Raw genomic sequence first — 14,886 nt, 5'->3', positions numbered from 1 at the left:
GACGTCCTTAAGTACATATTTGGGTACAGTTTTCATCCATTTGATATCCATTGGACGTCCTTTTCCAAGTCCAGTGGACGTCTCAGGCATATCCATTGGACGTCCTTAAGTACTTATTTAGGTACAGTTTTCATCCATTTGATATCCATTGGACGTCCTTTTCCAGGTCCAGTGGACGTCTCAGGCATATCCATTGGACGTCCTTAAGTACATATTTGGGTAGAGTTTTCATCCATTTGATATCCATTGGGCGTCCTTTTCCAGGTCCAGTGGACGTCTCAGGCATATCCATTGGACGTCCTTAAGTACATATTTAGGTACAGTTTTCATCCATTTGATATCCATTGGGCGTCCTTTTCCAGGTCCAGTGGACGTCTCAGGCATATCCATTGGACGTCCTTAAGTACATATTTAGGTACAGTTTTCATCCATTTGATATCCATTGGATGTCCTTTTCCAGGTCCAGTGGACATCTCAGGCATATCGATTGGACGTCCTTAAGCATACCTTAATATGTACAGATTTCATCCATTTGGTATCCACTGGACGTCTTTTACCAGGGTAGGTGGACGTCTCACGGACGTAGAAACCTGGGACATTTGGATGGTTTTAGTACGTCCCTTGGGCGTAATCTGCAGGTTTTTGGATATAATACGGATATCCAAAATGTCCAAACTGGATATCTCGTGGATATCCGTGGGACTAACTTGGGTTTGCTGGGAATACACCCAAAGTAGTATTGTATAAGATTCCCTATTATAATTTTTCTTACCAGAAAAGTTGTTAAGAGTGACTGGCTTATTTTAGTGTTTTGTAAAACGTGATTGTAGCTAGGCCTTGGCTCTGACAATAATTTGACAAAAAACATTTCGGAATGCGATAATGAGCTAGAAACTAAAATTTTAATAATTTAAATGATTCTGACCTATCGTGTTAAATTATTTATCTTATTAAAGTAGGTAAAAAGCGTTTACTTCTTAATTTATTTTCCGAGCTCTTTGCGTACTACAATCCGCAATTGTTTTTTCGAGCTTTTAGGCAGCCACGGCCCACTGCGCATGCGCTCGCGTTCTCTCGCCCCATAGCGGCCAGCTCAATCAGCCCAAAATAGAGAATGCCATTTGTGGCCGCTACGTAGGCTGGAGCGCTATAATCTGACCCCTCTTTAACATTGAATCCTACGGAGATATGTTGTTTTTTGATTTATTATGAAAAAGATTAAGAATTAATAGGCATTTTCAAGGAAATGAAAGGTAAATCAACTCTTTTTATACGTTTTAATAACTTTTTCAAAATTTTTACGTTTGTTTTTTCCGCCGAAAATAATATTTTAAAATCACCAGATGTCAGATGCTCTCGCTACTGAGTCAGCTGTTACAGTTGACAACACGTCGATGAAAAATACTGCTTGGATAATCACAATTTAAGCTTGTAGCTAAGCCAATAGCAAATATTTTAATAACAGAGAAATTGAAAGTAAGTTATTATTTAAATATTTACAATCCATAATATGGAGAAGTTTAAACAAACTTATTATTTATCTGTTTCCAGGAATGACTGCCGTAAATGTTGTATTGGACGTTTCACATTTGGAGAAACTTTATCGTTTGAGGCTTAAAACTAAGTTCTTTAAGTTTCTCGTAACAAGCTGAAATTTAACCGTGTTATATTATCAACTAAAGGTGGAATTATTTTGTCACAGATAAATTTTGCAGAAGTTGAAGCATGAGTGTCATTGCAATCACACTGTAAAAGAGGACATTTAGAAAGCTTCGGCAAATTGTTACAAATTCCAGGAGTTTCTCGTAAATATGGAATCGCTCCCTCTATGAAGGTCAAAACAATTGAGATAATCAAACAAACTTCTGCTTTGGATATTTTAAACCACCTCTGTCTGATAGTTAAATTAAATCAAGGAGCGGAGAGTAGTAAATCCCAATTCGAAATTTGATTCGTTTAATCAATAAATCTAATATTTGTTTGAATTTGGTTACTTGATTTTTAAGAGGCAAGAAAATGACTAAACATTATTTACATTTTTGAGGGACTACTAATTTTTAATTTCAGGTCAGTATATCCCACCCCCAAGGGTCTAGAGACGCCAGTGCATTTATAACGAAATAGTTTACAGGTTCTTTGAAAATGTCAAGCCCCACAATTGTCTGTTAAAGATTAATTCTGTACCTTTATCTGTGTCACTAAAGTGTAAACTGCATACTACACTTGATGCTGATGTGTCATTTATTTTGTAATTATGACGTGATCTTTCTCACAGAATTTCATCACTTTTATTACGTTTCAATAGATTCTATAATCTAGTGAATCCATTGACTTATTGATAAATGAAATTCGAAACCATATAAATATATGTTGGAACTTATTCTTAAAAGGGTTTCAAACAATGTAAATCTTATAATAAAAATGAACAAATTCCACCTAAATAAACATTTTATTTTCTTTAGAAGATAATGAAAATTATATAGTTATATCAGAAATTCATGTATTTCTGGTTATATGTATGGAAAAATGGCTACAAGACAAGGTAAAAGTTGTAAATAAAACTAACTAGGGTTAACTTTCTTGCTAAACAATTTGAAAAAACTGAATTATAACCTAATTTTTTAAGTTATAAATGGAAATATAACTTTCAATTACAAAATAAAAATGAAAAAAATTAGATTTAAGAATATTTAGGTACTTTTTAGCAGCACGTACTCATCAGTTGTTGAGTTTCCCACCATAGAGTATGATGTTAAATCGGTTGTAAAAAGACGCGTTTTTAGGGTTGGGACGAAGCGCTCCCGGCGGACGACGATGACACTAATCGCTAAACTTTTGATTCGCGCCAATACATGGATTTGAAATTCTTTGAGCGGGCCGCTATGGGGCGAGAGAACGCGAGCGCATGCGCAGTGGGCCGTGAGGCAGCTATACCGACTGCCCTAGACCTCTCGCAAAATAAACAGAACGCTTTCCGGTTATTTTTGCGAAAAATATGTCTCTGTACACCAATTTCGCGCGAAGCTCGCAATTTTTCGAATCCCCGTCTCCTATCTGTTAATTTAGCGGGGAATCGCTAATTTGCGAAGCTTAAAAACGTTTTTGCACCGGGCCCTTAATTTGTGTTTTGTTCGATCTAGTAGTTGAACTACTTTTTCAATATTTTAAAACTTTAAAATAGAAAAAATGAACACACGCAATATCTTGGAAACATACGCATAATCTTTGTTAATGTGATATTTCGAAGATCATAGAAATTTAATTTTATTTTATGTTGAAATGAAGGTAAAAGCCAGAGCCAGCAAATATTGATTTAAGCAACTTCGTTACCGGAAGAGACAGTTTAACATTGTCATTTGGTCTTTTTGCTCCGTTTCCCTTTTTCATTTAATTCTCACGTTTTCAGGCTGACGTGCCTCGCCTCCTTAATCCGCTCCACGACCCATTTGAATAAAGTTATCATTTAGATTGTCTAGGTACACAACCAGTAACCACATTCAGGGCCAAATAAATTGGGTCTGTACTCATCCTTGCAAAAACCATTTATTACTAGCGTAAAGGTCTGTCCTGTTTATGCCTTTAAAATCATTCGATTTCTAACAATAATGAGCTGCTTACTCTGAAAAAGAACATTTAAGAACTAGACGTGCTGCGAAGAGTTTGAGATAAAATAAATAATACATTTCAGGTGTTCAAAGTAACCAATGTATTGGCCTCCAATTGTAGTTAACTGACTGTTTTATGGTTAGTATGTTTATTAGTGTACCGGTGCAAATCACTTTGCTTTACTAATAAAGTGATAGCTTATAAAGACAGCCGTCACTGTTTTCCTTTTGTTCAAACCAATCGCTGTTAAAAAATAACTGAGCGTAATGTTAAAGGAAAACGCATTTATATGAAAAAATAATATTTCCTAAACTTGCTTCTTTATAAAATCTTACATGCTATTTGATCATTCCAGAGGTACTAATCAACGAAAGGATAATGGAAAAAAGGCGAGAAGTACCGAAATTTGGATATACATGGGTAAAAAATACTTTTTTGTCTCGGCGCTTTCTTCTGAGTCAGAAATTCAATAAGAGGGTACGAATAGAGTTATAAATATATGTATAATGTGGTATTCCTAACATTTCTCCGCCACCATTCGCATTGCCTTTGAATAATGTTTAGGAGTTTTGCGACATTAAGGTTCCGACTGCTGAGGTTTTAGTCAGTACATATACATAGAGTACATAGACTCATGGTACTTCCAAACAACTATTTAAAACTAGCGGGGCTCGTGGAAGAACAACTAAATACAAGTGGTAATTTGTAAGATTTTCTACCTGTTCAGTCCGTCTTTTTCCTGACTCGTAAAAAAACATTTTCGACAAAGGAATTACATCAGTTAGTAAAAAGTAATTCCTCATTATTCAAACTCAATTTCTCGGTAAAAAGAAAGTAACAATTGAAAGCCGTTGTTCCCTTTATTTATAAAGCTCAAATTAAATTTTCGACGTTTTACAATTGTATATCCTTAATAAAACTAGTATATATTATATTTTACGAAAATTTCTAGTTTCTTAAATTTATTTAAATTTAATTTCTTGTAATAATATATTATTTCTTACATAAAAGCGTACCGATATCGTTCCCGGTGCCCTGATTTACATGGAAACTTTCGTTAAGCCCTCCCAAACCACCTTCCCTTGTAACCGTTTCCACATACCGTTTAAACATTAATACACAAAGACCAAAATCAAAACCATTTGCTATATGGTAAAGGGTTATATAACTGATAAGTTTATTAATCAGTTATTGTAATTAAAAATTAAACCGGAATATTTCTAATACTTTTAATATTTCATAAAGGTTCCTTTTTGGTTTGACGTAGTGAACTCAGGCAATGATCAAAAAAGTGTTGTTTCGGTTTTCGGGAAATTTTTTCAATCAGCTAAAACTATATTGAATCTAACGTAAGCTCAAAAATTTCTTTGTTTCTATTTTTAAGTAGTGAGGAAATAACATTTGTTTCGATCTTTCGCTAACCATTGGTATAAGAATGAAAGTGATCCTTCATTACTTAGTGAAATTTTAATGGTTAGCGATCGAACATTATCAATGAAATTTGTATCGGGATATGATCAATCTTTACCCATTGAATAATATTGATAATGATCGATCATTTTCCATTGAAATTTTGATTAGTAGGTATCTGCTTTGTTCATTGAAATAACGATATATCACAGCGCATTTAAATTGAGTAGGCTAGAAGACCACGATTTCCTATTTAAATAACTTTGGTGAAGGCTACGTTAGTCGCTATGCGTTTTCTAAAAGTAAGCTTTTTTATAGTTTATGGAAGAATAACGTACAGGGTACCACTAAGTATCTTGATTTTGGAAATTTCCAAACCGATGGTAACGTGACAGGATTGATTGGAATGCTCATCAGAAACGTAAGTAGATTTAACGGTGCAAAAATTTATAAAGATTTAGTCCAAAAGCCCATGACCAAATAAGCATGTGATAAGGTACACGGTGGGTCAATATATTTTTAAATTAGGTTAGTGATTTGTAACAAAGAACTGTTTGTCTTACGGGTCAAAGTGGGGGCTTTCCGGATATACTAAACACGTGACGCGACTTCCGGTGACCTTGAAAATTGATATGACCTGATATTGGTATCATTCGATTGGTCCCAACGTGCTCTTCCCAAAAATCGCTAATTTAACGATCAAATAAGAACCAAGAGGCGTATAAGATTAAATAACTAATTTTGAGCCCCTCCCAAATTTACATATATAAGACAAAATAACTTTTTTAGTCTTATACGCTTTTGGTTCAGATTTGAAGGTTAACTTAGCGATATTTGTTAAGAGCACGTTGAGACCAATCGAATGATAGCAATATCAGGGCATATCAATTTTCAAGGTCACCGGAAGTGACGTCACGTGGTTCGTATTTCCAGAAAGCCCTCACTTTGACCCGTAAGACAAAAAGTTCTTTGTTTCAAATCATTTAACTAATTTTAAAATATATTGACCCACCGTGTACCTTATCGCATGCTTATTTTGTCATGTACTCTTGGACTAATTGGGTTCCACAAGATCCCAATATTTGCGTTTTTAGTTACACGTGTTCAATCTTTGCACATACTAAAGTAAAGACCTTTAGGGCGTTATTGGACATCAAAATGAATTTTTAAAAATCAAGCAATTCTTTTATTATAGGAAACAGATATTGCGTTGTATCCTTTACCTCCGGAAGAAAGGGCGTTTGAATATATCGACTACTCTGCACCATTTTACACGGCGCTCTGGAAAATTGTGTCCATTAAGGAAATGACATCTATATCTAATAACTTCGGAGTGCTTAAAACATTTTCATATCCGGTGGGTTTTAATTTTGGTATTAAAGGCAAAGAGCACTTTATGGTCTTTGTCTTCTTTAGTGAATGTTCCACTAACATATTCTGAGATACAACGTGGTTTTATGGTTTAGTAATAAAGTTTTGAAACCGTAAAAACGTATAATTGTTTGAGATTTACAACCAATTTAAACATTGCGATGAAAACTTTAGAAATTAAATTATAATAACTGATACCACGAGTCTACCGAGATGTGTAGATACTGCGTACTTAATTTTTCCTATTCACAAATATGGATGGGTTTTGAGAGCAGTACCAAACAATTGGTAATACTAGCTTTTCCGAAACTACATGTATTGGTTAGTTGACAATATTTTAAGTAATATTAACATTTATTTGTAAAATTTAAACATCCATTTCATGAATGTATTTGGTAAAATATCGATAGCGCATTTTTTTCCAAATAACATTTATAACCATTCTATACTTTGAAAAATATTTGGTTAAATTAGATATGTATCAACTGGCTTGGCTTATATTTAGAAAATAAAAAAATTAATAATAATTCTTGATGGAACTAGGCATAAAGACCATTAAACCACAACTATGAACTCGGTGTCACTGTTATTGTTTTGTTACAAGAACGGCACTGATAAATTTCTTCGGTCAAGCTATTGCTTGAAACAAGATTTCATACCGAGATTCTCGAAATTCCTTAGTAAAAAACTGCTAGGTTAATTTTATAATTGCCGGGTTTGGATTGTGCAAAACATAATTTTTTTTTAATTTCAGATATGGCTTTGCGTGGTGATCTCATTTCACCTAATATTCATGATCACTTACCTGTACGCAGTGTCCCACGGCTTCCGATTCAAGTGCGTCAAGGAATATTTCGACATTTCCGCCATTTTGGTCGTTCAAGGTATCGTCGAATAGACATCAAGTGATGTCTTTTTAATGATATCTGTTTTAGGCTACAGCGTAAGAAGAGCATTCGTGAATCAGTTTCATTGGTTCTTTTGGCTGATACCATTGAACCTGTTGACCATGTTTTTTACCGGAATTTTTCTGTCTGAGCTTACCCTTCCGGAGACATTGCGTTACTACGATAATATAGAGGATTTGCTAGTGGCGCCAGAGCTCATAATTCAAATTCCGGGAGAAACATCAGTTCACTACTTTCTTTCCGTAAGTATTATTTCCTACGTACAAATAAGTTTAGAGTTCAGGTAAAGGTGTGGTTAACACTTTCAACCCTCAGACCTCTGCCAGAGGAGCTGGGTTAATTTTCAGATTTGTGAAACTGGATAAAAATTGTAAAAACTCCTCCAATGTCGAGTTTGCCTGTAATCTCTCCATTGCTCAAAGGAGTTTCCCCGAGTTCTTCCCTAATTTAATGTTACGTCGCATGATTATAACGTTGCACAATCTGCTTTATCCCACATTGTTCGTTATTTATTTCAATTCCTTTAAACTCCTGGTAACACTTCTCTAAAGTTATTATGTTTTTTTAAGTGCGGTCGCAAAAGTTTTCTGTACTTTCATTCTGGCAAACCTTTATTTTTTAAAACGTTTAATATTTAAACTAAATATATTTTAAATTACCCATAATTTAGAGATGGTGTTGTGAAAAAAATATTGTATCTAGCTAAGCCTATGGACACACGACAATAATAAAATCACTAAGCTAACCAAGTTCCAGATAAATTCCAATTTTTATGCGATAATTCTTGTTACCAAAAACCCTTTAAACGTTAAGAAATAGACGAGTAAAGAAATTGTTTGCCAGTTTTTCATTAATTTTCACGGGGAAGGTATTTTGAAACAGAGGGAAGAAAATGGGGGTTATCCAGCCTAGTCACGTAATACTTGTGATGGTAGCGGCATCTTACGGCTGATTCTTACAACTATAAACCTATTTTCATTGGTCTATGAACATCGGCTGCTTATGTTGTCATTTTTTGATTACGATATACATGAAAGATCTCTTATCGTTTTACTATTATTATTAGTTTAAATTAGCTTTGTTAAATGAGTTTCCAGGGTGGTTCCCAGTTGTTGCCTTAAAGGTTGTAAAAGCTTTCCTTTTGGTAAACTGAAATCTTCATTTAAAATCACTTTCAAAGCAAACCTACATTGAAAGATGCATTAAGCCTTGTCCGAAAAATATTTTTAAATTTAGATTTTAATATTATCATACCATGTTTTTTTAGTTGTTAAGTTCATCTCCAGAAACTACGTTTTTCTTTTTTCGAAACCGTTTTAATCATTAACACTCACACAATTCCCTCGGAAGTTCGTTAAAAATATTTCAAATGGAAAGCGGTTTTATTTACTCGTCTATTAAACTTCAACCAATGTGAACTAGCCTTACCCTATCTAAACGACCATAAAGTTACGAAACTAACGTCCAGTTTTATGAAAATTGTCGTAGCGAAAAAACATATGATATATTATTTTATTTTATTAAGGACTCTTCTTCATTAATAAGTCAACGTGTTTACGCCAAAGCGGTAGAACTCAAAGGCCTCTTTGATCCCATATCTTTGGATCCCAACAAAATAATAAATAATCTCGCAGAGGGAAAAAATATCATTTTCCTGGAAATCACGACGGCTCTTCTGGCTTTCGTGGAGACGGTCGAATGTCAAGATCTCAAGTTCAAGATTCACTTCTCCGAGCAAGACGTTCTCATCGAGCATTTCTCTTTCATGTTCAGAAGAGGGTTCGACTCGCCATTGGTCCCCAATTTTAAAGCTTTGTACGTATCTTTTCTTCGGAGATTTGTTGTAATGAAAAATATGTCGAAGATGTGAGCAAATCTTTTTCCCACACTTCAGTTGCTGCATGATCGAAACAAAGCAAATCGTTTTCAATGGTAACTGTAAACACGGCTTTATTGCACAAATAATGGAGTAAACATATTTTCAAAATGCCCAAATTTAGTACAGGTGACAGAAAGAAAATATATTAAAAACAGTTTCGCCAAGAAAGTAGTTTTTTCGAAAATGTTAGTTAGATTTTACAGAACTCACGTAATATTTTTCCGAATCAGCAAAATGTGGTGAAGGTGATGACCAAACATAAAAAAAAGAAAGCTTAGTTATTTTGAAAGATTTGGTTAGAAGATTTCACACATTTGAACAACCGTTTTAAAGTTATTTCTATATAATCTGATATTTTTGGAAAACACAAATCGTTTTTTAAATTCACCAGAGATAATTGGTTTAAAAACCATTTCATCGAGTCTTATTTCAGTTACAATTATCTAAATAAATCAATGCACGTACTGCTTTATAATAACAAAGTGAAACACTTTACTTTTCTAACAAGAAAACGTTGCCAAGTAACTTTGAATAATTTTATTTCAAGTGACTTTGAATAATTTTATTTCAAGTGACTTTGAATAATTTTATTTCAAGTGGCTTTGAATAATTTTATTTCAAGTGACTTTGAATAATTTTATTTCAAGTGACTTTGAATAATTTTATTTCAAGTGACTTTGAATAATTTTATTTCAAGTGGCTTTGAATAATTTTATTTCAAGTGGCTTTGAATAATTTTATTTCAAGTGACTTTGAATAATTTTATTAAACGTGTATAAAATAAATATTTTCGTAAAATCAAAAAACCAAGTTTAATTATTAAAACCAATTTGTTTAATTCAACCGAAATGAATTTTATTTCTAAACAGGTTTCAGGTTATTTCATTTAATGCATTTCGTTTTAGATCTTTAAGATACGTAGAAGCGGACCTCTTTACCCAAGATATCGAATTTTTTACAAACCAGAAAATAAGTTGCGCTGCTTTGCTGAAGAGAAAAGAAGACTACGGCGCGATACCACTCAATTTGGACAACATGAATTTCCCTCTGTTCGTCATTTTTGGGGGATGTACCATTTCGTTTATTGTTCTAACTCTTGAACTGTTTTATAACGCCTACGTCACTCATCACAACGAAATGCGTTTTCGCTCCCAATACCAAAAGAAAGTCAAGTTCACTCCTAATTCGTATTAAAACCGATTTTATTCGTCTCAGCAGATCCACCAGGAAAGCCAAACTGATTAAGTAATATTCCGTTAATTAAAAAAGAGAGATTCAAAAACGCGTTTTAGGAACGTTCAGGAGTATAGACGTAGCTTTGTTACGTAGAGACTGTTCACGAAATTGATATTTCCACTTGCGTTTCTAAGCGTCGCTTAAGCCTGTTCAAGTGGTTCTTATTCACGGTTATTTTTGTTTGAAACATTTCTGTTTGCCGAGTGTATATCTGTCACAAGAAAAATAAAAGAAATAAGAACACATAACATATACTGCAACCTTAACTATTGATTTCCGTCAAACAATTTCTGGATTTTTATTTGAATTATTCCTTGATATTCTACTAAGAAGCCTACCTACAAGCCCACAAATTCTAAATGATATCAAAAATTTCAGAAAATAAAACAATTTTATTAGATTTTAATTAACTTTTAAGTTTGTTAATGGAGTATTGTCTTTGTGAACCGTTGCGGCTAAGCTAGTACTGTTTGCATACTGCAATACATCCTTAAAAATTACAAAAAAAGTTATTTACGTTACAGACTTTTAAATCTCATTTCGTATTTTCAATGTAGGACGTTATAGGAGAGCTCATCACAAGATGGCGCCACTCCAAAGTTAATAATTTAATGCAGGAAGTTTATATTGAATGCAATTGAGTGTTTTCCTAAATGTATAAACGGATTAATCTAAAGAGGGAGATAGTCTTGTGAAATATTTTACAACGTATTTTGAAAATATTTATGAAATATTTCAGTTTTTTAATACTTTCTACAGGATTTAGTTCTACTGTTTGAATAATTAAAATACACAAAGTAAACGTTATTTTTAAATACTTTTTATAAAGCGTTTTTAGTAATTTGTTTAAATAATTTTTCTAAAGCGTTTTTAGTAATTTGTTTAAATACTTTTTCTAAAGCGTTTTTAGTAATTTGTTTAAATACTTTTTCTAAAGCGTTTTTAGTAATTGGTTTAAATACTTTTTATAAAGCGATTTAAGTAATTTATTTGAAATCTATAATTTTAAGTCTTAAAGTGTGTCCTTTTATTTATTTATTTATTTGTATGTCATATGTTCCTAAAAACTCGAGAACGGTTAGCTCTAGAGCTTTGACATTTTAACTCAATGTTCAGGGCCTGATTTCCAACTAAACTCGCCTAATTCCAAATGGTTACTAATCTAATTAAAGTTCATTTTTATTATACTCGACTTTGGACTTTCACCTCTTTGCTTCCCTTTTCTATTTACCGGCTGGTGTGGGCTTTCAATTTTTTCTCGACTTCCACCCCTTTACTTCCCTTATCTCCACTCTTGAGTTCCTTGCGCCGGTCCCTACCTTTAAACTTTTTTTAACGGGTTTGTGTGAAATTCGTAGAAGGGGAGTTAGTGTGAACGAAAGGGATTTCGTAGAAGGGGAGGTTTACTTGAGATTTTTAAGTAGTTCAGACCTTTTTGCTACGCGTGTTACGTGGTTACGTTTTTGCTACAGCGTTTACCTTTCTTACGTACAAATCAAATCTAATTCATTAAAATTAAGACCCGGGTGAAGCCGGGTATTAAAGCTAGTACTTTATATAAAGCGTTTTAATTAATTTATTTGAAATACGTTTTCTAAACCGTTTTAAATAATTTATTGAAATACTTTTTCTCAAGCGTTATAAGTAGCTTATTTGATATACTTTTTCCAGAGGGTTTTAAGTAATTTATTGAAATACTTTGTCTCAAGCGTTTTAAGTAGAGTATTTGAAATACTTTTTCCAGAGGGTTTTAAGTAATTTATTGAAATACTTTTTCCAGAGGGTTTTAAGTAATTTATTGAAATACTTTTTCTCAAGCGCTTTAAGTAATTTATTTTAACAACTTCTCCCAAATGAAAATCGTATTGAATGATAAATACTTAGAATAAAGTTATTCGACCCAACACTGGCGACATCGTTCCATTCGAAGGACCAGGAATAAAAACTAATCTGTAATATACTTTGGATACTACTACACGATTTAGTTCTTCTCTTTGAATAATTTAAATTCACAAACAGTAAACGTTATTTTTTAAATACTTTTTCTAAAGCGTTATAAGTAATTTTTGAAATTCTTTTTCTAAAGCGTTTGAAGTAATGTATTTGAAATATATTTTCTAAAGCGTTTAAATAATTTATTTGAAATACTTTTTCAAAGCGTTTTAAGTAATTTATTGAAATATTTTTCTAAAGCATTTTATTTCATTTATTTGAAAAACATTTTCTAAAACGTTTACATTATTTAATTTAAATACTTTTTCTAGAGCGTTTTAAGTAATTTATCGAAATACGTTTTCTAAAGCGTTTTAAGTAATTTATTTGAAAAACATTTTCTAAAGAGTTTTAAGTAATTTATTTTAAATACTTTTCTAGAGCGTTTTAAGTAATTTATTTTAAATACTTTCTCTAGAGCGTTTTAAGTAATTTATTTTAAATCCTTTTTCCAAAGCGTTTTAAGTAATTTATTTTAACAACTTCTCCCAATTGAAAATAGCATTGAATGATAAATACTTAGAATGAAGTTATTCGACCCAACAATGGCGATACCGTTCAATTCGAAGGACCAGGAATAAAAAATATACTGTAATATACTTTGGAATTTTTTTCTTCTTAGTGGTTTACTACCAACAAAATGAACGCCTATACACTGAATATATAAAGTCCATCAATTGATAATTTAGCAAATGCGATAATGCACGCATTTAGTTTTAAAGGTCAAAGGCCATTATCTTTTCATTTATAACATTTTTGCTATTCAGTAATCGCCCCTTAAAAGCTAAAAGTTTGGAGTACCAATAAAACATTTGTTATATGTTATATGATATTATTGACTAGAGGTCGGCGGAACAAATAAATTAACCGCAAAAATTTCAATTAATCATTAAAATTAGTATTATTTGTTTTATACGAATAAATTATACGATTAAACAACGATTTAACATGCAAAATTAATCATATTTTTCGAATATTTCTGAATAATTCTCGGTTATGGATAAATATAAACAATCGCATAATTTCTTATTTAAACGCCGACCTCTATTATGGACTTTCGTCTGCAGAGGAGCTGTTTGAAAAATGTGAGTTTACAACGAACTTTACCTTAATGAAAATAAACATAAGTACAAGAAATTAAATGAAAAAAGAATATTAAATACTTCATTGTTAGTCTAATAAAAATTAAACAATATTTTTTTTGGTTTCTTTGGACTCCGACGACTTAAACAACATATATTTCATTTGCAGTTTTAGTTTTGCTGATAACAGTTAGCGTATAAAATCTATTAACGCTCTTATCTTCACTTTATATGCTAAAAAAATTTCCGGCGAATGTTCCAACGCGAAAAAGGGTTTTGCTGTGCAATGAAGGTTCAGTTAATTTAAAATATTAAATTTCCGTGTAAAAGTAAAATATTTCCCTATTTCAAAGATTCGATGGACGTTGTATATTTGTAAATTTCACAAGGCCAGCGAAACAAATTTCCACTATAATCGAAATACAGCTAACAGCGCATCCGTAAAGTAATAACCAAAACACTGATAGAAGGCTAATCAATTCAATGGCTTTCACTTCTTCCAAAGGAACTTCCCAGAAAACATCTTTAACAAGATACATATATTGATAGTCTTGATAGTGCATCGGTTTTGTTTCGAAGTAGTGTCCCATTCTACGAATAAAACAAATATTTGTTTTTGTAGATTAAAAGATTAATTCAGCTATTTACATTACTGTAGCCTGTATGCCTGAAAGTAACCGTGAATCGAGGAGCTTCTTATAACTGGAAATATAACATTTTTAACTTATAATAATAAACAGCTAGGCTAATACCCAAGGCACCACCTTAGGCCTAAGACGTCAAGCGACTTTTAAAGCCATTCATTCAGGTGGCCGGGTTACAATGCGTAGGAGGGTGGTGGCAAGCCCTTACACGAACTATAATTAAGGATTTTATAATAGCGGATACTATTGTCTCAATTTTATAATGTTTAAAGTCCGCCACATAAAATAATGAAATTTGAGATCTACTTCGTTTAAAAATGTTGGGTACGAAATAATTTTATTTAATAAATGTATTTGTTTGTTTAATAATTAAAACATTAACATCGTTAATGCAAAGAAGTATGGACACGGTAAAATATAACTTCAGGGTTATCACTTAGGATAAAATATTACCATTCGATAGATTACTGACTGAAAATTGTGAGTTAATCTAGCTAAATGGAACAAAACCCATAGGATTCTGCCCAATGGTGCACCATAGTAGCCACAATTCTAGCGAAGCCATTGCAATATTGTCCACTTGGTCATCGTTATAAGGTTCTAACTTTCGATGAGAACCGTTTCGCTTCTAGAGTAGTTCTTTGGCGATAGCTCAGGTTTGATAATTAACGGTGATATTAGGAATACCATAGAGTTTGGGGTAATATGTTCTAGTTGTGGCCACAAGCCAGTTGCTTTGACTGATATCAGTGGAAAGC

General features: G+C 32.6%; 1 protein-coding gene across 1 annotated transcript; it reads left to right on the top strand.

The window, feature by feature from the left end:
- The first annotated feature begins 3,965 nt into the window (after positions 1 to 3,965).
- LOC149957285 (ionotropic receptor coreceptor Ir76b-like) lies at positions 3,966 to 10,421 on the top strand. Its single transcript, XM_090164767.1, has 8 exons — positions 3,966 to 4,026; positions 4,852 to 4,955; positions 5,335 to 5,437; positions 6,212 to 6,373; positions 7,142 to 7,271; positions 7,323 to 7,537; positions 8,821 to 9,110; positions 10,080 to 10,421. Exons 1-8 carry the CDS (start codon positions 3,985 to 3,987, stop codon positions 10,366 to 10,368), a joined length of 1,335 nt encoding a protein of 444 aa, XP_090020893.1. The 5' UTR covers positions 3,966 to 3,984; the 3' UTR covers positions 10,369 to 10,421.
- The last annotated feature ends 4,465 nt before the right edge of the window (positions 10,422 to 14,886 follow it).

This window comes from Leiobunum rupestre, chromosome 2, assembly GCF_980474605.1.
Source record: "Leiobunum rupestre chromosome 2, qqLeiRupe1.1.hap1, whole genome shotgun sequence".
NCBI classification, from domain to species: Eukaryota; Metazoa; Arthropoda; class Arachnida; order Opiliones; family Sclerosomatidae; genus Leiobunum; species Leiobunum rupestre.
The sequence above is the reverse complement of the archived record's forward strand: the minus strand, read 5'-3'. Positions and strand labels throughout refer to the sequence as shown.

Bases quoted from the DNA above. Each gene is read 5' to 3' on its own strand.
- LOC149957285 (XM_090164767.1), top strand. From the start codon at position 3,985: ATGGAAAAAAGGCGAGAAGTACCGAAATTTGGATATACATGG. The intron at 5,438-6,211 runs GTAAGTAGATTT...CTTTTATTATAG, and splicing joins TTGGAATGCTCATCAGAAAC to GAAACAGATATTGCGTTGTA. The intron at 7,272-7,322 runs GTATCGTCGAAT...TATCTGTTTTAG, and splicing joins CGCCATTTTGGTCGTTCAAG to GCTACAGCGTAAGAAGAGCA.